The sequence below is a fragment of the Neophocaena asiaeorientalis genome, unplaced genomic scaffold (assembly GCF_003031525.2).
Source record: "Neophocaena asiaeorientalis asiaeorientalis breed wild unplaced genomic scaffold, Neophocaena_asiaeorientalis_V1.1 scaffold64, whole genome shotgun sequence".
Taxonomy (NCBI): Eukaryota; Metazoa; Chordata; class Mammalia; order Artiodactyla; family Phocoenidae; genus Neophocaena; species Neophocaena asiaeorientalis.
In genome coordinates, this window is record NW_020185334.1 from 4,923,673 (window position 1) to 4,951,484 (window position 27,812).

The window sequence follows — 27,812 nt, forward strand, 5'->3', positions numbered from 1 at the left end:
ACTGGGAGCAGAAGTGGTAACATAGCTGCAGTGTAGAGGCCGCCCCAAGTCTTATGGGACAATTTAATCACAACATCCCACACAGGGTGTTCCAGACCTAAATCTTTAGGGCCAATGGTTCAAATGAAGAGGCCCTTTGATTATTTTAACACAGTCTTCAAAACTTCAGAATTGCTTCAAGGTGGAAGAAGTCTCCAACCAATAGAACATAATGCTATAGATAGCATGTTCAGAAAAGGGCATTTGGAATGTATATTCCTTGGGGTTAATTCACTTGCTTTAAAGAAAAGTGACATACACTAATTTACTTTTTTAAAACAATTTTACGTTTTATTCATAAAACAGGCTCATTTACACTACATACTAGTTTCATCCCCTAGGCATGCACAACTATTTGAACTATTTTAGCAGTTTAAACAAAACAAATGAGAGGATAAGGCGAACGGGAGCAGGGAGCTCTTCTGGTGATGCCTGCAGTGCTTGGCTTTCTACCTTGACTGAAGAAAGTTTATTCTGGGCATCTGTCAAATCCATACCTTTAGTTGCCTGGTCAGGTGCTTGGGGACCAAATGTATGGTTTCACTGATTTTTGTTTAATTAACAAGACTTTTGATAAGTAACTGTAACAGCCATCATCAGGTAACATGCTGCATAATACAACTTATGTGATTCACTCCAACCCCGCTACTGAGCAGTTCTCGACAATTAAAGGCAATAATTTCATCCACTCAAGTTCCCTCTGTTAAGCTACACGTTGACATGTATTTGTTCCTTGTCTTGTTAAGTAAACACAGAAACCAAATTAGAGGGAGTTCTGCAGATTTCTGAGAATTTAATTACGTCATAAATTGTAACACCAATGATATACGTGGTTAGACTTCTGCCCTGAGTGATTTTCTGAATTAACTTCATTTTACAATGCCTAATTTATTTTGTACCAGGGAAGACCTTAAACTGTTTAACAGAAATCAGCTTAACTTTGATTTCTTACTTGTTGCAACGCGTTTCAATTCATTTGTGTTTCAATAACAACGTTTGAACTCTCTTGTCTTGACAAACCAAGCATGGAAATTTCCTCATAAAAGAAGAAATTAAAAGGATTTCCATACTCAAGACATAGCACAGCACACTGAAAGGAGAGGTTCTGGCTCTTAGGAAAGCCAAAGGAAGGCCACTCACCAGAATTCTGTGGAGATATTACAGTGGGTCCTGCCAAGAAGGAATTCAAGGAAACTGGGAACGGCGACACCGTGATCCCAGGCCACTCTCTTGGGTACAGAGGTTTCCTTCCCTTACGTGCTCTGCTCTCTCTGAGCTCTTTCTGAAATCAAAAGCCACTGATAGGCACAACAATTCACGCTAAAGTCCAAACATGACACTGAGAGCAAACAAATTAACTGTGATCCCATTGTTGTCCCCAAGATATACCCTGAGATACTCATTCAGAAAGAAGCTATAGCCTCCAAAAATCAAAATACAGAGAGTTTTCGTGACTCTTGCTTTTTATAAAATGAAATACATTTTTCCTATTCTTTTCATTTAAAATAAGTGAGCACAAAAGCTGCAGCATTTACTCCTCTCTCCCCAAACGTTTGCTCCTTTGCATTTAGCAATTTATATGCATATCTGGATGACAGTTAACCTCCAGAGGCAAAGAAAAGAAAAATGTGTAAGAAAAGTCACACTGTTCTCAGACATTTGCGAACATTAAAAAAAAAAAACAACACCACCAATCTATTAAAAAGTCATTTGAAAGCACTTGGAGGTGACGTAGAAGCCATGACATCGAGAAAGTTAGGGAGTTCAAAGTTATAACATTAATCAAATTGGATCCATAGCATCAGACTTGGATTCCAAGCATTAGACTTACGGGAACTTGACTATACATTTAATTTGCTTTATGAAGTAAGTGGTTGAAGAACTTATTCTTTTTAACTAAGAATACTGACAGGGTGTCAGATTTTCAGATGCTGGAAATTATTAAGATTATTAAGAATATCAAAACACACCCACTTCTGGCAGTAGAGAACCAACTCTTCATTTCCCACCTAATAAGCAACAAAAAAACCCTGGCAGCCCTTTTCCACTCCGTACTTCCAAATATCCAAAGAATCAAAGAACCACTCAAGTAACAAGAGATCCAGGGGTGTTTCAGACATGTGGAAGGAAAATGCTTAAAGGTAAAATTCCTCAAACACATGCCCTATTGCGGAAGCAGAGAGCTCTTCCCTCTGTTAATCCTGATAAAAATCCCACGTACATGATGGCTGTGAGAAAGACCCTATCTATCTACAGCCAAGGGTGCTATTTTCCCCCTAGATCACAGTCACTGTTATTTCCACAAATATACCAAACTCTAAAACAAGTCTTTTCTTGAAGGACGATCACTAAGCGTGTAAGTATTGGCTTTAACCATCAGGCCTAGGTTAACTAATGAAATAAAAACTCGATAAAAACTTTCTCTGGTGCCTCCAGTTCAAATATCTCCTAGTTCTGGGGTAGGCAGCAGCTATTGGAATGGCTCATTTTAATTCCAGACTCCTCCAGGGAGCTCATTGTTTCTTGGCCTATTCCCTGGGTTATTATTTGTGCCCTCTCTGCTTAAACTGTTCCAATAATTGTTTAAGAAGATTCAGTGACACACTGTGGTCCTGTCTTTAGTGAAGAGCACACCGAGAATACGCATCGCTCTGAGAGAGGGGCCCAGGATGGGCCATGTTCTACCACCTTCTCAGGAGGTTTCCACCCTGTGTAGTCTGCCCCTACTGGAGGAGCAGAGTCTGCTCCGTTGTGTTTGGTATTCTGTTGGGCTCCCTTTCCTATAGAATCCTATGACTGGAATCACCTGGGGCAGGAAAAAAGCTAAGTGGGAAGAGGAAGGGGTATCAGTGGGCGGGGCCATGTTCCTGGTGGGGGTGGTGAGGCTGGGACCATAGGAAGGGAACAGCCTACCAGAAGAGTCTGGAACATCAAAGGGCTAGCACCTGTATCCACGGCCAGGTATGGCAAGCAAGACTTAGCTTCATGACACAAAATGATGCCATGAAATATGGTTGCCTCTTAATGAGCCTTGCCCTGCAATCTAAGAGGGGAAAGGAGAGCGGGGAAGGACACAATGAGCTGGGAGAAACCACTAATTAATCTTAAGCATGAACTTACACTGTGTCTACTTCCATATTCTTTTACATTGTTGGGCTTTTTCTGGGTTATTTTTTGCTAACTCCTACACTTTGGGGAATATACTTGATTTTCCTTGTTACTAGGGAGGTATTACTTCAAAGGACCACCCAATGTTGAGCAGGAAAAAAGATACATTTGATGGGTGGCCTCTGCATATGGTTTCTTCCTTATTTTAGAATGAAACTGGGTTAAGAAAATCTACTGTAGGTGTCCATCCAAAATAAGTCATTGCTATGATTCACTATGTGACATTTCAGCAAGCCCACTGGAGACAACAGTGGGTGATACTGCAGATGGAAGGCTCCTGGTTTGAAATTTAAAGTGCCTGTGAAGCCTTCCAAGTGGAAAACCGCAAACTCTGGCCGCTGAGTTCCACTTGGGTTCTTGTCTGTCCTGAACTTAAACCAGAATCTTAGAGGTGGCGGCAAGGGCAGGGACATGCCTGAGCTACAAGCAAGAACAAGCTTCTCCCACATCTTCCCCTAATGTTGGGCTGAATTATATGTAAATGTCCTGCAACTCTTAGGATAAAGTCACAGCTCCCTGGGCTCTGTGGCCGCCCTGCTTAAGAACCTGGGAACAAAGTGACTCATACGCTGAACCCAGGTGCTTTACAGGTTGGAGGGGGCATGACGGGTGCCTGTCCACACGTGGGCCCCTGCCGATGCGCTGGAGGCCAAAATTGCCAGGCTGCAGGGAATCAACACTAGGGAGACTCCAATTAGCCCGGTGGTTCTCGAACGTGGGCAGGTTTCAGAATCCCCCAGAGTTTCTCATTCTGTAGGTCTGGGTGGGACCCAGGCTCTGCATTTCTTCCACAGATTCAGACCATGATGCTGGCGCCACAGGCAGACAGTGTGAACCGCTAGCCTGTTCCTCCAGTGCTGGCCGCCCTCCTCAGGCTGAAGGGCAGGAGAACTGACCAGCAGCATTGTGGCCTGTCGTGTGGTCCGTACATGGATGTGACAAGGAAGCACAAGATTGGTTTCTTCAGGCGGTTCCTTCAAGGACACTGTCACTGCCAACAAAGCGAGTGGCTAGTTATCATTAAAGTAAGTTTCTGAAGACAGTTATAAAGTGTGAATGAGAAAGTAGCAATGCTGTCAGAACAAGCACGTAGGCTCCTGGAGGCTGCTGCTTTGAAAGCTGACCCCAACGCAGGTATATATTTTGTATTTGAAACAATCATTCGAATTCCTTTAAAATCACGGCATCGAGACACACTGCTCGTTTGTCACAGGCTTGGCCACTACATCCTCAACTACGAGTTTGCAATCTTCTTCCGTAAGTTAGTGGCCTCTTTCGTGCTTCTTTCTTTTCTTGCTTGGGCTGCCCTGAGTCGTAGCTAATCTTTCAGTGTTTGTGGCTGAGCCAGTTTGCCGTGCCTGCCCTGGCTTATTTTTCATAAGATGTCTGGAGGAGAGATTTTCCAAAGCATGCAACTCTTCATTAGACGCGGTTTCTGCCAAATCTCGTTTCAAAAGTAACCCCGGATCTGACAGCTCTGAAGTTGGCAAAACCTTGACAGCTTTGCTTTTTTTCCACTATTATTTCCCTCGGGACTAATCGATCACTTCCAAGAGAAGCTCTCTTGGGGTGGTCGGCGTCTTCCACAGAGCCGCGGTTCCTGCGTTTCTGTTGTGCTCTGGCCCCTCGTGGACTTTGTTTTGGACCCGGGGATGCTGACTCACAGCTACAGACAGGGCTCCCGCGAAGAAGCCCCGTCTCTAACCGCGTCCCAGGATGAGGTTTCTGCTGGCTGCTGGTGCCTTCTGGTGGGGGCTGATGCACTTTCTCCAGCTTTGGAACAGGAAGCCCCCGGTGGCTCTCAGCTGCCTTTATGTAAGCCTTCGCCTGTCCCGTGGACGGGGGACCGGATGGGGCCTGGCTGTCCCCCCTCTTCCGTGCTACCTCCGCAATCACTGAGTCACTGGATGTTCCCACACTGTTCCTGCTGCTCCGTGATTTGCTCACGGTGCTCCTTTTCGTTTCAGTTCTGTTCACACTAAAACAAAGAAAGATTTTTTTTGTTTTGTAAAGCTGTAATGGCCAGGTTTCCTCCAGGTCCCCCTTGTCACACTTCTTACACTTGAAGCAGGACGCATGTACTACTCTCCCTTCTCCTCACCCCTCAGCCAATCTAGGAAAATCCCCAAGTGTATATTTACATGCAGACCAGATCAAGCAAGAGCCATCACACTTTCCAATACACGAGGACACAGTTTATTTATCGATCACTGGGTTATCAATGGAGTTCATATTTTAACTAAGGCTGAGAGGCATTCATTTCAGATGTTAAAGATCAATATTGCCTACATTTAATACATTGATTTTTTTCCCAGAAGTAAATGCTCAAATACATCCAAAGCACAGGCTCTGTGTGTGTGTGTGTGTGTGTGTGTGTGTGTGTGTGTGTGTGTGTGTGTGTGTGTGTGTGTGTGTGTGTGTGTGTGTGTGTATAAGAACATGCTTGTACATACACAAAGCCCCTTTCTACAACACACATACGACTGATAATGTAAACTGCACTCTAAGTAAGTGTGAAATTCACTTGGAGGAGCAGGACAGAAGCTGCCCAGGGAGAATTCAGAGACTGGAGCCTTGTGAATGGCAAGGAGCTTCTTAAACCACCAAACCCGAAATATTGAGACTAAAATATTTCTTTAGCCTAAGCTTTAGTCTGGGAACCAATACGTATGTCTGTGTTCTTACTGTTTCTTTGAGGGGCCCGAGGATTATCACAGTGACACGAGGGTCAGAACAGGCACCTTAGGAAAGGAGTGTATTTTGTCAGATCTGTCTGGGGTTGCTTGGAAAGTTGTACGAAATACCCTCAACAGGTGCTTTTCATCTTCAAGGCGCTTGTCATTAATTACTCTCTGCGACACACCTGTGAAGCAAGGCCTTGCTCCCCACTGTCCAGAAAGTGAGAGAAAAAGAGTTTGGAAGGAGGAAAAGCCAGTCTGTGACTTAGAGTAGGGTCAGCGCCAGAGGGGCTTCTGTGATTAGGGTCCGAGCACTCCTGCTGAATTCTAGACCTCGTGCTATGTGCCAACCCATACAGACAGTCCAGAGGGAGGAAAAGGAAACTCATGGGACCTACAGGTCTTGCAGAGCGTTTCTCCTGAGCTCTGAGCCAGGAGGAAGCGGCCTCTCCACGCATGCAGCACGATCCTCTGACGCTCCTTGGAGAGCTCTTCCCGGCTATTCCAAAAGATAACAAAAGTTCAACCAGAAATCTATTAGCTGAACAGGAGGAAAAACAGTTCCCCTCCAAATGCCCCGGTGAACAGATTTCATTTGGTGAGGACTGGATGTAACTACGTCATGTTAAGCTTTTCTAATATTTTTTAGTTTAGAAATTTTGGGTAAATTGTCACTTCCCTTGGCTTCCCAGCACATGTTTCATACATGAACGTGCACCACAAACGTGCAGGATGGTGATTCCAAGACATCTGAGAACTCTCGGCCACTATCTGATATCTCTGTGGCCCCGTGACGACGCCCCAGGGTCAGTAGCCAGGCAGCCGTGTGACTGTGGGCCTGACCTTCCGGAGAGACCTGGTGGCACAGTGGTCTGTACCCTGATTAGCCTCAGAATTCTTACATTTTCTCTATTGACAAAAATGCAAAATATGGCTTTTGCAATACTCAAGACAGTGTCAAGAGTTAAGCCTTTCAATACGGGTACTTTGAAAACTGGAGTTTGTAATCTTGGTTACTAAAAAACTGGGAGGTTTTTTTTTTTCCTTAAACTGACAGCACTAACATGGTTTTAGATAATTCTTAGGTAATGTATCTATCTATCCTTAAATATTCCCATGGAAGCTTCATAAGGAAGCAATTATAAAACGTAAAAACCTCCCAACCATCACCAACATTGACCCATTTCTTACTTTGGGAAAGTTGTTTCCTTTTTGTTAGCATGTAGATCATTCAGAAAACGTGTTAACTTCTTTTATTTTCTGGTACACTTCTAAGTACCCTTCTCCAGCCAATTCCACAGTAAAATGTTGCTGCTACAAGGAATGGTGTTGGTAAGGTACCAGTAGGTCCTAGCTTTAGACCTACACTGGAATTAAGAATGACAGCCCCAGAGAGCCTGGTAGGCGGCAGCCATCAGTGTGATGCCTGGGTGTCCCACAGAGCGATGCCATGAGCTTCGTACAATCATTGCCCTGCGCCACTAAGTACCAGCCTTTAGCTCTCACTAACTCTGCCTATGGTTCAGACCTGGACCAATGTCACTCAGAGTCATGTCCAGTTATGACCCAAGTCAGTTTGAAGAGTCAGTGAATAGAATACAATAGGTTTTATTGGATTATACTGCATTTTGATTCCTGTCCCTTTTCTTTTCCCTAAGACTTACTAGATGACTAAAAAGGACTAGTTTAAAAGTTAAATGACAGAGAGAGAGATTGAGATTTATGTGTGAAACACTTCTAAACATGCCCTATAAGTACAGTAGATCTCCCCCTTACAACCACACCCTGTAAGTGCTGTATTTTCAGAGCTGAACAATTAACATAAGGAGCATGAGTCAGGCTTTGAACAACTCTGTGGGAACCAGAAAGCCTTTTGCTATTAGGAATGATGTAAATTCCCCAAGGCTGGAAGAAGTCCACAATGGAGGCAGACAGGGTCATAAATAACAACAATGGATACTGCACAGACCACATAACATACGATGCTGTGATAGTGACACTCTTTGCATCTCATATTCGATTCAACCGCTGCCTTTATTTATTTATTTATATATTTTTTAAGCTTAGAGAGCACTCTGCATTTCCTATGGGAACTTCAAAAACATCTCTAAAAAACACAGGACAATCGACTCTCCTCCCGAAGTCCTCTGACAACAAACAATGGGGGAAATGTCCTTGGAAGAAAACAACAACAGAAAGAGTGACAGTGTGACAGAAGGAAATGTCTAGCTCAAAACGTACAAAACCTGTGACTTCGTGTTTTAAAAAAAAAAAGAAAGAAGGAAAGAAAAGAAAAAGAACAAAGAAAAAGGTGAGGCAGGGTCTCCCGCTTCCAAATTAAAACCACATTTGGCAATTTGTTGAAGGAGGCATATTTACATTTGTATGAAGACTGGGTGGGCAGGGGAGAAAAGAGATTAGACTCCTTCAGCCCTTGAACTGTCAGATTTCATTAGAAATCTCTCACTCTTACATTTTAGGGTTAATTCACTCCCCTTTGTCACTAAATCGCAGCCTCCCGGTGCCCCCCAAACAAGTATCTCAGAGGAAGCAGCTACCACCTCGGAGCAGGACTTCCCAAGGGACTTGTCGTGATTACTAATGGCTTCTCACATCTGGCATCAAAATGCAACCGTGGCTTATACAGAAGCAAAAGTCTTAAGGCTGAGGTGGCAAGTGCCTCCAGGACTTACCCGGATGACACTGCTGCTTTTCAGATTCTGTGTGACTAACGACCCTGACATCTTCTGCAAAGAATACAGACAAACCCAACATATTCAAGAAGGCTACGGGCAGGCCATCCAAAGTCCAGAGTGAGCACTGCACGGGGACTCAGGATTTAAGAAACAGGTTAACCAAGAGGATTGCTATGGGTCATCATCAATCATCAATGATTCTTCACAACCTGGACGCTAGCTCTGAGTCTAGCTAAGGAAGAAAATGCTGCAACTATCTTTCCCTGGTCACCTCTCCCCCCATTTATTTATTTACCTTTGGTAATACTTTGAGGATTTTCGTTTTAAAAATGGCCACCTGTAGGGACTTCCCTGGTGGCACAGTGGTTAAGAATCCACCTGCCAATGTAGGGGACACGGGTTTGATCCCTGACCCGGGAAGATCCCACATGCCGTGAAGCAACTAAGCCCGGGCACCACAACTACTGAGCCTGCACTCTAGAGCCCGTGAGCCACAAATACTGAAGCCCGCGCGCCTAGAGCCCGTGCTCCACAACAAGAGAAGCCACTGCAATGAGAAGCCCGCGCACCACAACGAAGCGTAGCCTCCGCTCGCCGCAACTAGAGAAAGCCCGCGTGCAGCAACGAAGACCCAACACAGCAAACAATAAATAAATGAAATAAATAAATTAAAAATTAAATAAAATAAAAACGTCCACCTGTAAAGGTGTGTCTATATACAGTTCCAGGGAGCAACCAAACCGAAGTGGAGCAAGGCCACCGGCCCCAGAAGTCTAATTAGGGAGATACCCTCCTCAGCAGCTTGAGCGGCCCAGGCAGGCACCCAGAGCAAGGGGTCAGGCCCGCCTCCATTCCTGGGGATGCTCTGGAAACCAGTGGATGCACCGTACGTCAAGGACAGCCAAAGCCCATGCGCCCCAGCACAGGCCCAATGGGGAGGCAGAGCAGGTGAGTGTCTAAGTGTGATGGGGGTGGGTATTACCCCCAATGCTGTCTGGTCTGACCTGGGAAACATATTTTAAATTCCTGGACAGAAAGGACTACAAAGAGAATACCCACCAGAATGAGCTGGGTTGAAATGTAGTTAGAAATACTAGTGGATGTTCAAGTTACAAAGCAAGTTGCAATTGTGGATAAATCAAGGATTTATTCACTCCACAGTGACTTACTGAGTACTACTTTTGAACAGAACACTGTTGGATTAATGAGGGATGGGGAGTGAAGGTGGCCTCAAAGAGACATTAAAAATACCCTCTCTTAAGTTTATATCCTCCTCAAGGAGTCCATAAAACATACCCAGGCCTCCCAAAGGCTAGTGGGAAGATTAGCTGTTATCAGAGGCATAGAGGGAGCTTTTCAAAAATATTGATTCTTGGGGCGCATCCCTGGAAGTTCTGAGTCACAAGATCTGGGGTGGGGCTAGGAGATCTATATTTAGGCTCCCAGGTGATTCAAGGACTACTGATGTGCATGATACAAAGCTCAAGAGAGCAGAGCAGCAGGTACACAAATGTAAACACCAAGGCAGCATCGGGCAGAGAGCGGCCCAGGTATGCAGCATCAAAATCACCTGGGGAGGGCTTCCGTGGTGGCGCAGTGGTTGAGAGTGCACCTGCCGATGCAGGGGACACGGGTTTGTGCCCCGGTCCGGGAAGATCCCACATGCCGTGGAGCGGCTGCACCCGTGAGCCATGGCCGCTGAGCCTGCGCGTCCGGAGCCTGTGCTCCGCAATGGGAGAGGCCACGTCAGTGAGAGGCCCGCGTACCGCAAAAAAAAAAAAAAAGAAAAAAAGAAAAAAAAAATCACCTGGAGAGCTTGTTCAAAAACGTCCAGGATTCTACCCCAGAATCTACTGCATTTGGGTTTCAGGGCTGAGGGGATGGCGGGATCAGGACACGCACATTTTAGCAAGTTCCCCAGTGATTCTGATACCCGGCAGAGTTAATAAACTTCTCTTCTTAGGGGCATGGAATTGAAAACCAAGCAGAGTCATCCAATCAGGCACCACTGAACTCTGCACCAAGCATCGTCTGAGGTCCTTGCAGAGACGGACATGGACCCACAGAAAATGGTCTTCCTCTCATGGAGTCTCCATCCCAGTGGGGAAGACAACAAACAAAAAACCATACAATGTCAGGTGGTGATGATGTTATGAGGAGAAGTGAACCTCTAAAGGGTTGCTGGGGTGCAGTTTTACATACGGTGGTCAGGGAAGGCTATGGGAGGTAACAAGGTAAGCTCTACCCACAGACCTGAGTGGAGGATGGGCCGCACAAGCACCTGAGAAGAGCATTTCAAACCTGGGGAGGGGTCAGGGAGCAGGTAAGAGGTGCTTGCGTGTGTGTGTGTGTGTGTGTGTGTGTGTGTGTGTGTGTGTGTGTGTGTTGATGATGGTAAGGCCATTGGAAGGTTCCAAGAAGAAAAGTGACTTGGTATTTTAAATGGATCACCTTGGGTATAACAGAGGACAAGGGTGGAAGCAGGGAGATCAGTGATGAGGATACTGCAATGGTCCATTCAAGGATGGTGGGTCTTGGAGGAGGCAGGTGGTGGTGAGAAGTAGTTTGACTGGAAATACAATTTGAAGGGAGACCCAACAGAATAAGCTGATGGCTTGGATACAGAGAGTGAGTGGAAGAAAAAAGTCGAGGATAACTCCATGATCCGTGCTTTAGACAACTGGACGAAGGAAGTCACCCTTTACCAATACAGGAAGTACTGGGGGGGGGTGGCCTTGGGGAAGTTAAACCGAGAAATGCATTTTAGGTGTAAGCTTTAAGAGCTGTCCTGGATGAAGAATGGAGATGCTGAGCAGGTGGCTAAGCTCCAGCTTCTAGGAAGAGAGAGAGTTCTGTCTGCAGACACAAAGCTGGGAAGTCCACAGAGACGGTATTTAAAGGTATCTGTCTGGACGAGCTCTGGTGCGAGTGCGTTTGGACGAGAAAAAAGAAGTTGAGAAGACGAGGATTCAGGAAAGAAGACTAAAAGGGAATCGTTAGTGAGGAAAGAGAAGAGTCAACATAACATGGTGTCCCTGGAGGCAAGAGGAGAAATGGCTTCGTTAAAAGTGACAACCGTGTCAAAAGCTACTGAGCCTTCAGGAGTGAAAACTGACCAGTGAAAGGTGACTTGATGAAAGCTATTTTTGGTGAAGCGCTGGGACCCAAGCATACCTGGAATGTGTCCAAGAGTGAAGTGGAGGCAGAGTGGAGACCAGCACTCTCCAGTGGAGATATGACCTGTGCTGTACAGGTGACTTTAAATCTTCCAGGGACCCATGAAAAAGTAATAGGAAACCGGTGACATTAGACTTCAATAATGCATTATTCAACTCCACATGTTACCTTTACAACGCGTGATCCATATACAATTATTGAGAGAGTTTATATTTTCGTACTGCCTTTGAAGTCTGGGGTGGATTCTACACTTCTAGTATATCATTTCTGACCGGCCACACTTCAAATGCTTAATAGCCAGATGTGGCCAGTGGCCACAGTACTGGCCAGCATGGGTGCGGACAATGCTTTTGGAGAGTTCTGCAGTAAAGGAGGAGCAGAGAAACTGGGTGGTAGCTGGACTGGGCACGGTGGGTAATGGAGGGTGAGTCTGGGATGACTCTGCAACAGGCATATTTGGTGGGATGTGATCAGCCACCATGTGTCAACCTGCAACTGAGTTCCAGGCACTGTTTCAGAAGCTTTGCATGTATTCACCAATGACACCCTCAAAACAACTTGGGGAGGCAGGGAGTTTTCTTATTACCGCGCCGCATTTGTGGACAAGCGGCACGAATGCAATCCCACTGCTCATCGGACAGCATGGCTTCTTGGGGACATGTTGCTGCCAGTCCCCTGGCACCTGGCTGCAGGCCCCCAGGATATCAGTATCAGTCCAGGGTGGATAGATCCTGGGGGCCATGATGTCAGCTGACCCTGTGTGGGCACCAGTGTCACAGCTCAGGCCAGCTACTGCCTGCCGCAGCCTGGTGCACTGGCCCCCCTTACAGCCCTGGGTGGAAGGTATGGCAGAAGTTATCCCGCCAAACTCTTGTTTCCAGGATTGTAGAACATTCTGCCAGATATGAAGGCAGTAACGGGAGAAGGGGAAAAAAAAAGATCCTCAGTGCTGTTAAGATTTTTCTCACAGAAGCACTTAATGCAGTAACATGGTACTCTCAGTCTTTATCTTTTGAGAGTTGGATCTATTTTCTCATGGTTATATACATGAGTTTCTTCTGATTCTGTTTTGTTTACTCCAAATGAAAACAGCTAATAACCCAAACAGGATATTTTAAAAGTAATCCATAGAATATTAGAATACATAGCCGTTAAATCACATTCATAATGTGACTGTATCTGAATTCCTTGTGATCACATCTGCTCAGAACGACACACCCAGAAATGATCACATCAGGTTAACACTCCTGGGATGCAAGGTGGAGCACAGAGGTGAGGGGGACAGAGGCCAAGGAATGGCACCACTTGGTGGCTTGTCCCAGAGCCAGTTCCTTAAGCCCCTCATAGTTGGTTCTTGATTGTTTGGGGAATTTAAATGTAGCAAGAGGTATGAAACACACTTTGGAAACTGGAAAGCATTGAGCACGGTTTCTTGACGTTGTGAAAGAAAATCTGACACCTGCGCAGACCACATGGGTTTATAAGAAGGCGAAGGATGCTTTGCATCTTTAGGAAACTTACATGATTAAATTCTTTCCCCACATCTCACTGGGGTCTCACTGAGTATTTGGCAGACAGGTAGTGTCCCTATTTGACAGAACGAGACCCATGAGATTAAGTGTCTAAGGCCACACATTTAGCTGGGGGCAGGATTGAGTCGAGAAGGCCTGGCCCTGGTGCAGCACTCTCCCCACTGTGCCCAGGGGGTCAATTTGCCGTCTTGGTTAGAGATGGAGACGGAGGAAGAGTACAGAACACTGAGCCCAAAGTCCGTGGGTCCAGCTTCCCTAGGTCATTATCTCACTGTGGCATCTAGACAAGCCCCTTATCTTCTCTGAACATCAGTTTCCTCATCTATTTTTAAAAACGGGGGGGGGGAGGTGATAATAGCTATATAGTGGGCCCTCACCCATCTCCTGGAAACAATACACAGATTTTCTTTTAGGGAGTCATGTCCCCACTGTCCATCCAAAGTCCATGCCTTTCAGGAGGACCCATCTCCAAGCCTGACTCCAGAAGTGGGCCTGTGAACCAGGCCAGGCGAATCAGAGTTCAGAATTCATGAGCCTCATAGAGATGCTTGGGCTACAGTGGCCCAGGAAGGGGCCTGCTCTCTTTTCCCATGAACCTGCAGCCACCAGGACCAACCACCACATGGAGGCTGACCACGAAGCCCAACAGTGGAAGGCAATGCCAACAGATGGTGAGAAACAGTCCTGATGGAAGTCTCTGTCCTCTGATCTCTGGGCTTTTGAGGCACATGAGCCAAAAACCTCCCTTTTCTTCCTAAGCCATTTAGAGCTGGCCTTCCTGTCCCTTGAAAACTAAAAGGTTCAAGACTGACACCATCTCTTCTCAGGTTTGTTGCACTTAACAAGTTATTGTATGTGACAACATTCGGCAAAACTAAAAGCCTTTTGCAAACAATAAAAGCAGCACAAAGGTAATATATTATCAGCTTATGTGGGGGGAGGGGCAAATACTAATATTAAAGTAAAAACCTGGAACTACTTTCAGTTCTTCATGACCTTGTAATAATAAGGCAGAAAGAAAAGTTCTCCTCCTAGTTCAGTGTGATGCCTGATGACTTCCAGGAGTGTCAGCATGGCGAAATGTGACCTGACACAAAAGGAGCTGCTCACAGAAAAGCAGCCCAAGTAGAGCCTGAAATACGACAGTGACCACAGTCTTAGACGGTGACGCAACCTGGTCATGCAGAAACCACACGTCTTAAAATGAAGAGGTCTCTCTTTCCCAAATTTGACTTCTAAGGTTTTCTTAAATTATTTGATATTTAATAAGTGAAGGAAGTGAAAAGGACAAAACAGATGGGACAGAGTAGTCACAAACAATTAAAAGAAAGTATAGAAACATACATGTGTGCATTGGCTCAAAGGAACCAAAGCAAAAAGAGGTACATGAAAAGGAAAGTGGTATCTCAAGAATCCCACCGTGGCCTGAAGGTGTTTTTCTCTGCAGGTGATAACGATGGAGGATGTCTGCACTGAGATGCCGCAGACAAAGCACTCGGTATAGGGACCAGTCCTCATGAGACACCCACCAGGCAGACATGACCTCCCCTAACACAGAGATGAGGAAAGTGACACCCAAGAGGCCATGCCATCTGCCCAATTCCCAAGGGACAAGCCTTTGCGCTTCACTAGGGTCCTCTGGCCCCCAGGCCCTCCATCTCTCTGCCCTCCCACGAAAGGACAAGTCTCTAAGGGGAAGAGGAGCACAGCCTTGCTGGTGATTCTGCCACTTGGGTTAGCAGCAGATACCCTAAGGTACCCTAGTGTGTTTTTTTTGTTTTTTTTGTGTTTTTTTTGCGGTATGCGGGCCTCTCACTGTTGTGGCCTCTCTCGTTGCGGAGCACAGGCTCCGGACGCGCAGGGTCAGCGGCCGTGGCCCACGGGTGCAGCCGCTCTGCGGCATGTGGGATCTTCCCGGACCGGGGCACGAACCCGTGTCCCCTGCATCGGCAGGCGGACTCTCAACCACTGCGCCACCAGGGAAGCCCCCCTAGTGTGTTTTTTAAAAATAATATTTTTTAAAGTTTTCATTCCTTCTGAATTGATGACTGTGAAACTATCTTGTGCAGATGTAGGGAAGTACCAATAAAATAGTTGAAAAGAATGTTAACCTGAAAATGAAATCAGTGGAAAAAAAAAAATCAAGGAAGTGATCTTGCAGGAAGTACACATTTCATAGGGATTTTCCAGTGTACACTTACCTAACCCTCGAGAACCTAAAAATAAATCCTAAACAGCCTTGGGCCCCACAGTTGAGTCTCTGGTACCACACAACTGTGAGAAAACTTGGGTGCTTGAAAGAATTTGTAGGTTTGGAACCAATGCTTCTTAAGAAGGGAGAGCACTCACTGACCACTCTGAGAATTGAAGAGAGCTATTTCACTCTGGCCAGAAAAACATAAAAATACATACCACTCTTTAAAAAAATTTCAGATAATTCATGAATCATAGGTTAATAATGCCCAGTTTAAAAGTTGAAGGGAAATAGCTGTGAAAAATAGAGAGAAACTTAATGGCAATTACCCCAGGCAGAACTACCCCAACCCTTGGAGGTCTCCTTATTCAAAAATACCTTCCCTCAGAGGCCTGTGGTTGAAAAATGCCAACACCCACAGGAAGGTTGCCAGCCCATCGTTCGTGGTGGTGATCTTTTCCCTGACATCTCCCATGGCCAAGCTTGTGGGTCTGGACAGGATGGGAGAGGAGAGAGGTGGGTAAATGTGCAGGGCAGCCAGGCAGGTGGCAGGACTGGCCAGGGAGGGCCCACTGTGGCCCTGGTTGCCGGTGGGAAGAGGCGTGAGAGTCAGAGCAAAGACACCACAGATGACTGTCTGATTTCACAATTCTGCTCAGAACTGGCCCTCTGCCCAGGGATGCAGAAGGAACAGCTCTTCCCATCTCCCTCAGACACAGACAGGGAGACCCCCTTTCCAAGTCTCCAATCTCATGATAGTGACAGACTTCTGTGGACTCGTCTGGGAACCTCGCCCCATTTATGGCATTGCTTCCTTGGGAAAATGAGCACCAAATTCTAAATCATCTGTGTACTAGTGAACTTTCCCAACATAATCCCCTTGCACGTCGATTCCGTCTGTGCTATCGCCGTGGGTGTTCTCATGGCCGTGTGGCTTTTAGGAAGTTGGCCTGAGAGATCTGCTGGTTCCCAGCTCCTCTGTACCTCAGAGCAGTGACTGGGTCCTTCCTCCAAAGCAATGTCTCACTGGGAGTATACCGGCAGCTACTGGAAATGAAAGGCGTTTTAACCGGTGGTCTCTACTCTACCTCCTCCTCCCCTGGATGGTGGTTAACAGAGCTCCCGCAGGAGGTCTTGAGTTTACGCTCTTGTTGTATCCCTTTGTCCGTCACTGACTTGCTGCCAAAATGGGGCTTTGTCACTTAACTCTTTGGTACTCCAGTTTTCATAGTTGCAAAATGAAGCTGGGTTGGCAAATGGAGATGAAAAATGAGAGTGCTGAGCTTCTTGAGAAAATCACATGTGCAAGTACTTTTCTCATTTCTGGCACAGGGGGTAAGGTGTTTAGCTATCTGCTACTCTGGTGTTAATGGCATTTAAATTAACTCCTCTTTGGGGAAGAATGGGAATGATGGTGATAATAACAATTAATATTGCATTGGCCCTTTAGAGTTTACATTTTCGTATTGATCATCTCACTTGATCCTTGGGAAGGCTTGCATGGCAGGCATCGCTTTTACTTCTGCTTAATAAGTCTGGGGATGGATGCTCCAAGAAGCCAAATGACTTGTCCAAGGTCATCAAGTGAGTGAGGGGAGAGAAAGTGGTCAAAGTCAAGTCTTATAATTTCACTTGATTCCTTTTTCACTTGTTCTATTCCCTGCCATGTTTTGCTTAATTCAATCGATCATCTAAGTAGTCATGAAAGGGAGATTATAGGCCTCTCACAGGAAAGGTACATTATGGGGAAAAGGCACAAAGGATTAGAGGCCCCAGATACATCCTATTCTAACTTACCCTATCTAACTATTCTAACCGAGATACGTCCTACCCTAACTTATCTATTCTACCTGTTCTAACTCAGCAAAGGGCAGGTTCCTTTGGAGGGCTGGAGAGGGGGGCCAGGAGACATCTCGTTCACAAGTACTGCTGGCTAATCATTTGGGAGAATTTTATTATTAGGAAGGGAGAACAAAACCTCAGTTTACTGTAACATACAAGCAAAGGATAGTTGATCTTAAAAGAAAATGACTTCCCCTGAGAAAAAATTTTCTTATGATCTCTGTCATTGTCTAGAAAAACTATTCTAGACAGACCAGACCAACCAAGAGCATCTTCATCGCCCGCGGCTCCTGCCCTGAAGCATTTTCATTAGCATCATCCACCTGCCAGTCCACACAAGGGATGCCGCTATAGTTCCCATCCTTATCCAGCCCAACCACAGGCCTGGCTGAGGACACAGACACCTACCACACAGTAAAAACGTCACGTAATTGAAAAGTAAATGATAAACTCACTGAAAGTTATTTTCCTTACTACGTAAGAAGTTTTTATATAGTAAGGAGTTTGTGAAATACAAAAATACCAATAGAAAAACTGACATAAACAGACAATTCACAAATGAGTGGGTCCTAGTTAAAATAAGTACAGACCAAACTTAGTTATCCAGTATGAACTACAGAGGAGTACAGACTAGATCATTAACAGAGGTTATCTTTGGGTTGGGAGTTGTGGGTAATTTTTAGTTTCTAAAATCTTTTGTACACTGAACATGTACAATTTTGGTAAGCAGTTATTAAGTAAAAAACTAAGTTCAGAACACTGTGGGAAATGCAAAATATGGAAATGACCTCTTCCCACTCAAGGAAATTTGCCTAGTGCTACAGGAATCTCTTGTTAATGGCTTCCATGTAATTTACCACTAGCATTGTTTAGGAAATACAATAAGATAAGAAGAATGGATTCTTAAAGTCTAGCATACAGTAAGAAAAACCTAGAAAAATCATCCACTACTTATTTAATTTTTTTGGTACAAAAAAAAGAGTTCCTCTCTTGAATGATCTGTTTTAAACTTACGCAGAAGTTTCCTCAAGGAAGCTAAATAATTCTGTCATCAGGGTACAGAAGTTAGTGCACAGTCAAATTGTTGTTTATTTCTTCTAGTCTAAAAACTTAAGGACTGAAATGTTTCCTTATAATTTCTATTTATCTTTCCTAAGATTAAACTATAACTCTCCCCTGAAATTTTTTTTTTTTCAATCACAATTTTTAAAGCTGTGAGTAAAATGCTCTTTTGTGCAAAATCATTTTGTGGTTTTTATTTAGCTACATTTTCATCTGCTTTCTCTGATAGAAATTCAGTGTGAGAAAGTATTTTTGAGATAATCTGATACCCTCCCCCTAGACTGAGAGGAGGGCTAATAAGGCCTACAGAGGTTCAGTTAGGCACAGCTGAGAAATAGGACAGCCGAGCTAAAAATAACCGACGCTAGGGCAGTTTATTGCTTCTTTAGACTCATTTGCATTTCAGTTTTATACTCATAAACTAGAAGGAGGATTCTCTAACATTAAACAGTAGCTTGACTTAAGAGAAGTGTTCAGTTTAGTGCTGAAATATTGTCTCTTGTCAGGGCGTGCCAGCAATCCTTCCACTCTGGGCGAGGGCCTAGTGCTTTCTGAAGAATCTTAACAGCTGTTTTCACAGCTTGGCCACAAATCAAATGAAGGTGAGGCAGAGCTTCTGAATATCTTAACGTACACACCCACTTTTCTGCAGCTCTAGTGCTAAATGTCATTTTTAATTTCCCAAACAATCACAGACTTTTACAGCTTAGGTTTAAAAGAAAGTAACTTAGAATTTTGGACTTCCCTTCCCGAATTGTAGAGAGCAGTTGAATGAACCATTAAAGTGCAGAACGGGTACGTCTTTAAGAAAAAAGGAGGCTCTATTAGAATTACAACTTTTAGGTCACCTGGGTCACCTTCAGTACCCTTGATCTGCCAGACTGTAAGCTCCTTGAGGGCAAGAGCACTGTTTTTCTTTTTCTTTGTTTCCCCAGTGCCTACCAGAGCTCCTGGCACACAGCCAGTACTCAGGAAACTATGTTAAAATGTGATGGTGAGAGCAGATGGGAAGGTCTCCAGAGACTAGGAGCCGCTGTAACCAGTGTTCTATGAGACAGCAGCTTTGTGTTGACTCTGAAATGTCCCAGATATACACAGAGTTCTGTGATTATTTACACAATAAAGTTATTACTTTGGAAAGTAAAGCTATGACTTTGGTTATGTTCGTTATTTCTTTAATAAAGGAATGATAAAATGATAAACAATTTTAAATTTCCCAAAGCCCCCCCGGGCTTTACATCTAAAGAAGAAAGCAGTCTTTACATGGGGACCTGGGTTTGTAAACACGAAAGAAAACATTTGCTGGAATGGGATACACTGAGCACCATACAAATTTACTTTCTGCTCTTAGTATTTCTAGGGAAAAGAAGGTGAAGGGAAAACAAAACTATGAAAATAAGGTAAAATCTTGCAAAAAGGTTTCCCAGCTCCATTTCTAGCAATAGGTCCCAAACTTAGGCTATAAGGGCTTCAAGATTTCTTATGAGAAATTGTAGTAAGAAAAATACAATGACTCATCTCGTAATAATGCCCTTTCTTCCCAAAGTACACATCATGATTCCCACATCCCTGGCACGTGGGCACTCAGGGCAGAGCTATTGCAACAACACGGAGCACCTCCCCGCATGGAGTCCCTCGTGCACGGGGGTGTGCGTGTGACAGACCTCCGTGCACGAGGGACTCCATGCGGGGAGTCCCTCGTGCACGGGCGTGTGCGTGTGACAGACCTCCGTGGTGCTGGGGGGCAGCACTGACTGCACTCGTTCTGCCCCCAAAGGAGGGGGATTACTCCCTCTGGGCCGCCTGATCAGGAACAGTGGTTCTTTTGTGCGGCCACCTTTAGGAACCTGGGAGCTGAGTGCATCTGGCTTCCCTGTGTCCAGGCGGAGCAGCTCTGAAGAGGCACTCGCAGATTTCCTAGCTGACTATTATTTAGACACTGAGGATCGAGGAAAGGAAAGGAAAGGAAAGGGAAAAAGGCAGGAGAAAAGGCATCTCTACTCAAGGCAACAGCACGAGTAAAAGGCGCCCTGGCTGCTGCCCAGGTACTGACTCACCGCCATCACTTCCGTGGCTGGGGAAGAGGGAGTTCAGTAAACAGTTATAGGAAAAATAATTGACATTTATACCAAAGAAGTACCTCTGATACAGCTGCTCAGGAAGCCCATTCTCCAGGCCTCGCTCAGTCAGACATTCCTGGAGAGTAACTACCAAGAGAAAATGAGACGGATCCGGCCCTTTGGTGAGTATCAGTGTAAACTGATAAAAGAATTTGAAGCTTTAAGAAATGTAAGGAAGTTCAAGGGATACTCAGAGGAGAGCCAGACCTCACTGGCTTTGAGCATCTGAGAGAGAGTAAGAATATACGGGAGTAACTTTGCCTTCTCTCTGGCAGAAGGCAATTCTGGGAGGGAAGGATTGTTTATTGATCCTTAAGTAGCTGAGACTGGAGGGATCTGCAGACATCAAATATCAATGAGGACAGAGTCCATGGCACTTGTAATGGAAGGACTGTGGCCTTGGCTGGACGGGCCATTTGTGGGAGAGAGGGCCCTCTGCTTGACCTGGGTATGTTATCAGTTCTGGGGGAAGGAGCTTGAGGAAGCAGTGGACAGGCCTGTGAGGAGGGGCGCTGTACAGGCAGGCTGGCCACGCAGAGGGGTGCACGGAGCCTGTGCCTGGGATGGAGCCATCTGGCAGTGCCAGGTGTTAGCTGACTTGTATACGTGTGGCTGGGAAAGTGTGTATGTGAAGGATGGTCAGAGGTGGGGAAAAGGGAAGCTCAAGAGACAGAGACTGACTACATCTAAAGAGAAGCACTCCAAACAGTGAAAGATCTTCATGATGTAAATGGCACTTTTCTCATAAGCTAACGTGGTTAAGTCTGACACTGTTATCCCTGGATATCAGAACATTTTGAATATGAGAACACGGAACTGGCTCACGCAAAAGGCTCAGACCAGTCAACTTTTCAGAATGACAATTCTTAACATTTAGGATGTCCTCCAGATTATAAGATTTATATGACAGCAGCTATAGGAAACTTACATCTGTATAAATACCAGTGCCCCTAAGGAGGATAATATTTCATTTGTATGGAGATATTTTAACTCACCCTTAATAATTTAAAATATTACATATTAATATAACGTATCATACAAGATCTAATTTCTTCTGTATTCCATCTGAAAACAGTAGTACTTTGTGGTACAATTAATTGTTGTTTTCTCAAACCACAAATCAATTTCTTCATTGGTCTGAGAATCAGTTAAGCTATATTACATTATAGTTGTTTGCCAACAGCATTACGACTTTAGTATTTATTAATTTACTAAGATAACTCAACATCCTACAAATACTTCACAAATAAACTTTCAATACTTTTCACCAGATTTGCCCCATTTATTTCACTTAATGTGTATACTTAGCATTTAATTGATAGATGAAATACGGGTCCCACTGGCTTTTCTGAAGGGCTCATCTGCTACAGACGAAGGTATCTAAATTTAAATCTGCATTCTCTGCTCTTTACTTTTGCTGGGTCTCTGTTCACCCTTTTAGTCTCTAAAACACTTTTCCTATGTATTTATTTAAGATAAGATAAGAAGCTGGTTTTAGACCATGTGGGCCAAATTTCAAATGGATTAAAAAATAATAAACATAAGGATAATCTAATATCCCTATAAATTATTTTAGAAGCATAATAATCATGTCATACTTCATGCCCACGTTTAACGTCTGCTAGATTTTTTTCCCTCTTTGTTAAAGTTTCAAGTCACAAGTCCAAGTCCAAAAATATGAAAAAAAAATTGGTACAGAGGTAAGTTCTGATAGATTGAGCTGTGACTGCAGCAAGATACACACACACGCACGCGCGCACACACGCATGCACACACACACCAAGGAGACTCTCAAACGTATATGCTAAGCTTGAAAGACAAAGCTGTAAACTATAACATTAGGAGTGAATTTTCAGTATCCATTTGTCTGCATAGAGAACTCCAGCGAAACAGAAATAGGACTGATGGAGCTCAAAACTTAGCACGAGAAAAGAGAGAGAAAACAAACCCTATCAGCTAAGAAATAACACACTGGGGAAAAGTACTGGTTCTCATGAAAACGTCAGTGATTCACCATGGAATAAAATTCAAAGGCCACTGACCCCAATGAAAGCTTCTACTGGAAACATGGATTTTGCTTCATTTCATTTAAAGAATGCTTTATATTTCATTTAAATACTATCATAAGCATTTTCACAGTTTTTGTGATATGTTTTCTCATTTTTGTATTGCTATGGAAGAGATACTACTGATCATGCTAAATTTTCAAGGGGTCTTCAAGAAAAGAAGCAGCACATCAATTAATCAATATTATCATGCAAAACAGGTAAGACTTTTTGGTCCCTTAAAACATGCACTGAGGGCTCAAGAGCTGAATGAGAATAGACGACAATCTCTTTTCTATTTTTCATAATAACTCATCATTTAAGCAGATTTATTTGCTTACAGAATTTTTTTCATACGTACCAACTCTTCACTCTGACTTGCCAAAAGATCGTGACTGAATGCAAGCTGACTTACGCAGACCACAAATCTGTCGGGAAATACCCGGAGTTCTGTACAAAATGAAGGAAATCACATTACTAAAGGTATCAAAAGACTAAACACAGAAATGCTTGGTCCCAGACTTCTGAGTTACAGCAATAAGCGTGTATGTATCAGACACGTGTCTTCCCCCCTCCCCTCATTTCAGTGTTTGTCATCAATACTGCGGGACAAGCACAAAGCTCTAGGGATGGCTAAGGAGGCTGCAGATTGGCCAACCTGTGTCCCTGGGCCATCATATCACATGAAACCCCCAGGCAGGGCCTTTACAGCTTTCCCTCTGTGTCAGTTTGCTGTTTTCTGTTCAGAACTCACATTTAGGAAATAGGGTCAACATTAGCTAATGAGTGTTCTGACGTACACGGGAAGATGATGAAAATCTGAAAACGTGACTCGACAATGTTCTTACTAGTTTGCTTATCCTCTCCTCGGTCACCTGGTTTTGGAGAGGTTCTCCTACAACTGATCTGAACCAGGCTATGAAAACAGCAGTGTCACTGATCAGGAATTAATGATCAAACTTAAGGAAATGGTTAAATGTGCAATAGTAAAGTTGATACAGCAATACCACAGTTGCAGTGATCTATTATTACAACTTCTTAAAGCAAAACCACTGACTTCTGGGTAGGGAAGACTGAATGAATCACAGAACCAGACTTCTCAACACTCAACGAAAGGACTATATAAAGTGGTAAATGCTACTACCTGTGTGCCTCCTTCTCCATCTGTCTATCCGTCTCTCCATTCATTCATGCAGCCTCCACCTATCTTTGGAGGGATGCTTAGCTGATGTTAACAGTGTACATTCTGGGGGGTGGGGGTGGGAGGGTCTTCTCTCCCCTTCTTTTACTTGGTTGTATTGCCTGAATATTTTTTATAATACGTATCATATTTATAACAGAAATAAAGCCATCTTTTTCTAAAAGAGAAAACCTTCCTCTTAGATGTGACCAATTTTTATTATGAGTCATGAAAGTGAGGCCTTTTACATACATTGCACATTTCCAACAACGGAGAGCACTGAGGTAGTGACGCAACCCAAGCGTGAAGGTGTCAGTTACACAGACACACAACTTCTGTACAGTTAACGCCTCACGCCACTCGGGGAGGTTAAATGATACCAAAAGGCCTAGCGAGCTGATGTTCCGGGATCTGCTCTCTCCTCACCAGGACCTCTGTTGTCTCCTTGGGGGGGTCACTCTTCTCTATTCCAATTCATTCCACTCAGGGCAAGTGGGGTAGCAGTTCTAACAAGAGCTCTGCTTACCCTGCTCAGAACCCCACCCTGGCTCCTCACCATGCGACCTGCAAACATTCAGTCTCCGCGACTGGGGCCTAACCTGCTATTCTGATCTGACTCCCTCTGGTCCTTCTCATGCAGAAACCCCCATTTCAGGGGGTCCAGTGTGTTTAAACTTTGACCCACATGGGTGCTATATCTGGCTAGGTGGCTAGGGTGGACATTGAAAAGGCAGAAAAACAAAGTTAACATAGCAGTTAGTATTTATTCACTAATTCTTCCAATATCTTATTGAGATAAAAGGTAAACAGTCCACTTCCTGCTTTATGGAAGGGGAAACTGAGACTCAGAATTCATTATTTGCACCCCTGCCCCCAATATCACAATCTTGAAACATAGTTCATTAGTGGATCTGAACTAGAATTCAAAATGATCAGTTCTATCAAATGATTCCTCTCGAAAATAAGAACACTAGGGCTTCCCTGGTGGCGCAGTGGTTAAGAATCCGCCTGCCAATGCAGGGGACACGGGTTCGAGCCGCGGCCCGAGAAGATACCACATGCTGAGGAGCACCTAAGCCCGTGAGCCACAACTACTGAGCCTGCACTCTAGAGCCCGCGAGCCACAGCCACTGAAGCCCGTGCTCCTAGAGCCCGTGCTCTGCAACAAGAGAGACCACTGCAATGAGAAGCTGGCGCACCACAACGAAGGGTAGACCCCACTCGCCACAACTAGAGAAAGCCCACGCACAGCAACAAAGACCCAATGCAGCCAAAAATAAATAAATTTTAAAAAAAGAAGAGAAAAGAAGAATGCTAGAATGGCAGAGTTTTAAACAATTTGGTGCCAGGTATTATATAAATAGAAGGCCACTTATGTACCCTTTCACTCTGCTTAGGTTATAACTGAGATTTACATTATGTCAATATTTAAATAAAGTAAAGATTTAAGCAATGGCAGTCCCTACCAGGAAGGGTAGCTAGGCTGTATTTTAACAGATACAAAGTTAGCTGGTTTATTTTACTAAGAGAATTGAACAGAGTGGAAGGCCCCACTGTGAGAGTAACACAGTCAACTGACAAAGTTAAGAAAGTGCAGGAGGGTTCCCTTTTCACCACACCCTTTCCAGAATTTACTGTTTCTAGATTTTTTGATAATGGCCGTTCTGACTGGTGTGAGGTGATACCTTATTGTAGTTTTGATTTGCATTTCTCTAATAATTAATGATGTTGAGCATCTTTTCATGTGCCTCTTGGCCATCTGTATGTCTTCTTTGGTGAAATGTCTATTTAGGTCTTCCTTCCATTTTGTAATTGCATTGTTTGTTTTTTTGATATTGAGCTCCATGAGCTGTTTGCATATTTTTGGAGATTAATCCGTTGTCTGTTGTTTTGTTTGCAAATATTTTCTCCCATTCTGAGGGTTGTCTTTTTGTCTTGTTTATGGTTTCCTTTGCTGTGCAAAAGCTTTGAAGTTTCATTAGGTCCCATTTGTTTATTTTTGTTTTCATTTTCATTACTCTTGGAGGTGGGTCAAAAAAGATCTTGCTGTGGTTTATGTCAAAGAGTGTTTTTCCTATGTTTTTCCCTGAGAGTTTTATAGTGTCTGGTCTTACATTTAGGTCTTTAATCCACCTGGAGTTTATTTTTGTGTATGGTGTTATGCAGTGTCCTAATTTCATTCTTTTACATGTACTTGTCCAGTTTTCCCAGCACCACTTATTGAAGAGGCTGACTTTTCTCCATTGTATATTCTTGCTTCCTTTGTTGTAAATTAGGTGACGATATGTGCATGGGTGCGTGGGTTTATCTCTGGGCATTCTATCCTGTACCATTGATCTATATTTCTATTTTTGTGCCAGTACCATACTGTCTTGATTACTGTAGCTTTGTAGTACAGTTTGAGGTGAAAAGGGAACCCTCCTGCACTGTTGGTGGAAATGTAAATTGATACAACCACTATGGAGAACAGTATGGAGGTTCCTTAAAAAACTAAAAATAGAACTATCATATGACCCAGGAATCCCACTACTGGGCATATACCCTGAGAAAACCATAATTCAAAAAGAGACATGTACCACAGTGTTCACTGCAGCACTACTTACAATAGCCAGGACATGGAAGGAACCTAAATGTCCATCGACAGATGAATGGATAAAGAAGATGTGGCACATATATACAATGGAATATTACCATTAAAAAGAAATGAAATTGAGTTATTTGTAGTGAGGTGGATGGACCTACAGTCTGTCATACGGAGTGAAGTTAAGTCAGAAAGAGAAAAACAAATACCGTATGCTAACGCATATATATGGGATCAAAAAAAAAAGGCACTGATGAAGCCAGTGGCAGGGCAGGAATAAAGATGATGCAGACATGGAGAATGGACTTGAGGACATGGAGGGGGATGGGTAGAGGGGGAAGCTGGGGCAAAGCGAGAGTAACATCGACATATATACACTACCAAATGTAAAATAGTCAGCTAGTGGGAAGCAGCAGCACAGCACAGGGAGATCAGCTCGGTGCTCTGCGATGACCTAGAGGGGTGGGATAGGGTGGGTGGGAGGGAGGCTCAAGAGCGAGGGAATATGGGGACATATGTACGCATATGGCTGATTCACTTTGTTGTACAACAGAAACTAACACAGTACTGTGAAGCAATTATACTCCAATAAAGATGCATTTAAAAAAAAGAAAGAAAGTGCCCGTAACTGCAGATTCCAAGAGCAAACCTCCACACAGTTACTTTTTAAAGTCCCTGTTTCATGTCTTATGTACTAAAATCATCCAAGGAAGCTGAGCCAGATTTTCTTTCCGGTCGTTAGCATCTGACTCTGTTGTTGTTGGCTGGACACATCTGAAGTCATTTCCTCAGTGGACGTCTTGACTTGGGGAAATGGGGGCCAGGGTGGGGGGAAAGCAGGCCTCATCACACACCTAGGAAAGCATTTTCTTGTGCACGTGCTTGCTCTGTACTCCTGGGCCTTGGTGTGCACGGACAATGGTGAAGTGAGTCACAGTTTAACTGCCTGTCCAGTCACTCTGGAAGCTCAAGGAAAGTGCCAAAATGCAGCAGGAAAGGAAAGTGGAGCGTGGCACCACTCACCGCGCTCAGGCAGGCAGTAAACAGTGCAAGATGAAACACAAATAATCACAAGTGCTTGCAAATATTAAGTTTCATGAAGGCTATGAGGCAACTAGGAATCTTCATTCCTTAGTTTTCACCCCTTCTCTAAGGACACGTTAATTGTGCACAATGCCTGACGATCCAAGAAATTGGCTTCTCACCTGCATTCTGTGAGCCCCGGAGGCAGCGGAGACGTATCCCTCTCTTGAGGAAATAGGCTGTGATTTGAAAGCCATAACCTGCAAAGTGAATATCATATGATATCACTCATATGTGGAATCTAATTTTAAAAATGATACAAATGAACGTATTTACAAAACAGAAACAGACTCACAGATTTCTAAAACAAACCCATGGTTACCAAAGGGGAAATGTGGAGGGGGAGGGATAAATTAGGAGCTTGGGATTAACATACACACACTACTATACATAAAATAGATAACCAACAAGGACC

The 27,812-nt window shown here is 44.2% G+C and overlaps 1 protein-coding gene across 1 annotated transcript in view; it reads right to left on the reverse strand.

Annotated features, from left to right (window-relative positions):
- Positions 1-303: 303 nt before the first annotated feature.
- The window catches only part of SLX4IP (SLX4 interacting protein), a 186,654-nt gene continuing 159,145 nt past the window's right edge, over positions 304-27,812 (reverse strand). Inside the window, 5 exon segments of the mRNA XM_024735434.1 lie at positions 304-4,718; positions 4,720-5,185; positions 6,284-6,384; positions 22,915-23,003; positions 27,520-27,597. Coding sequence (XP_024591202.1) covers positions 4,470-4,718; positions 4,720-5,185; positions 6,284-6,384; positions 22,915-23,003; positions 27,520-27,597 — 983 coding nt within the window. The 3' untranslated portion in view covers positions 304-4,469.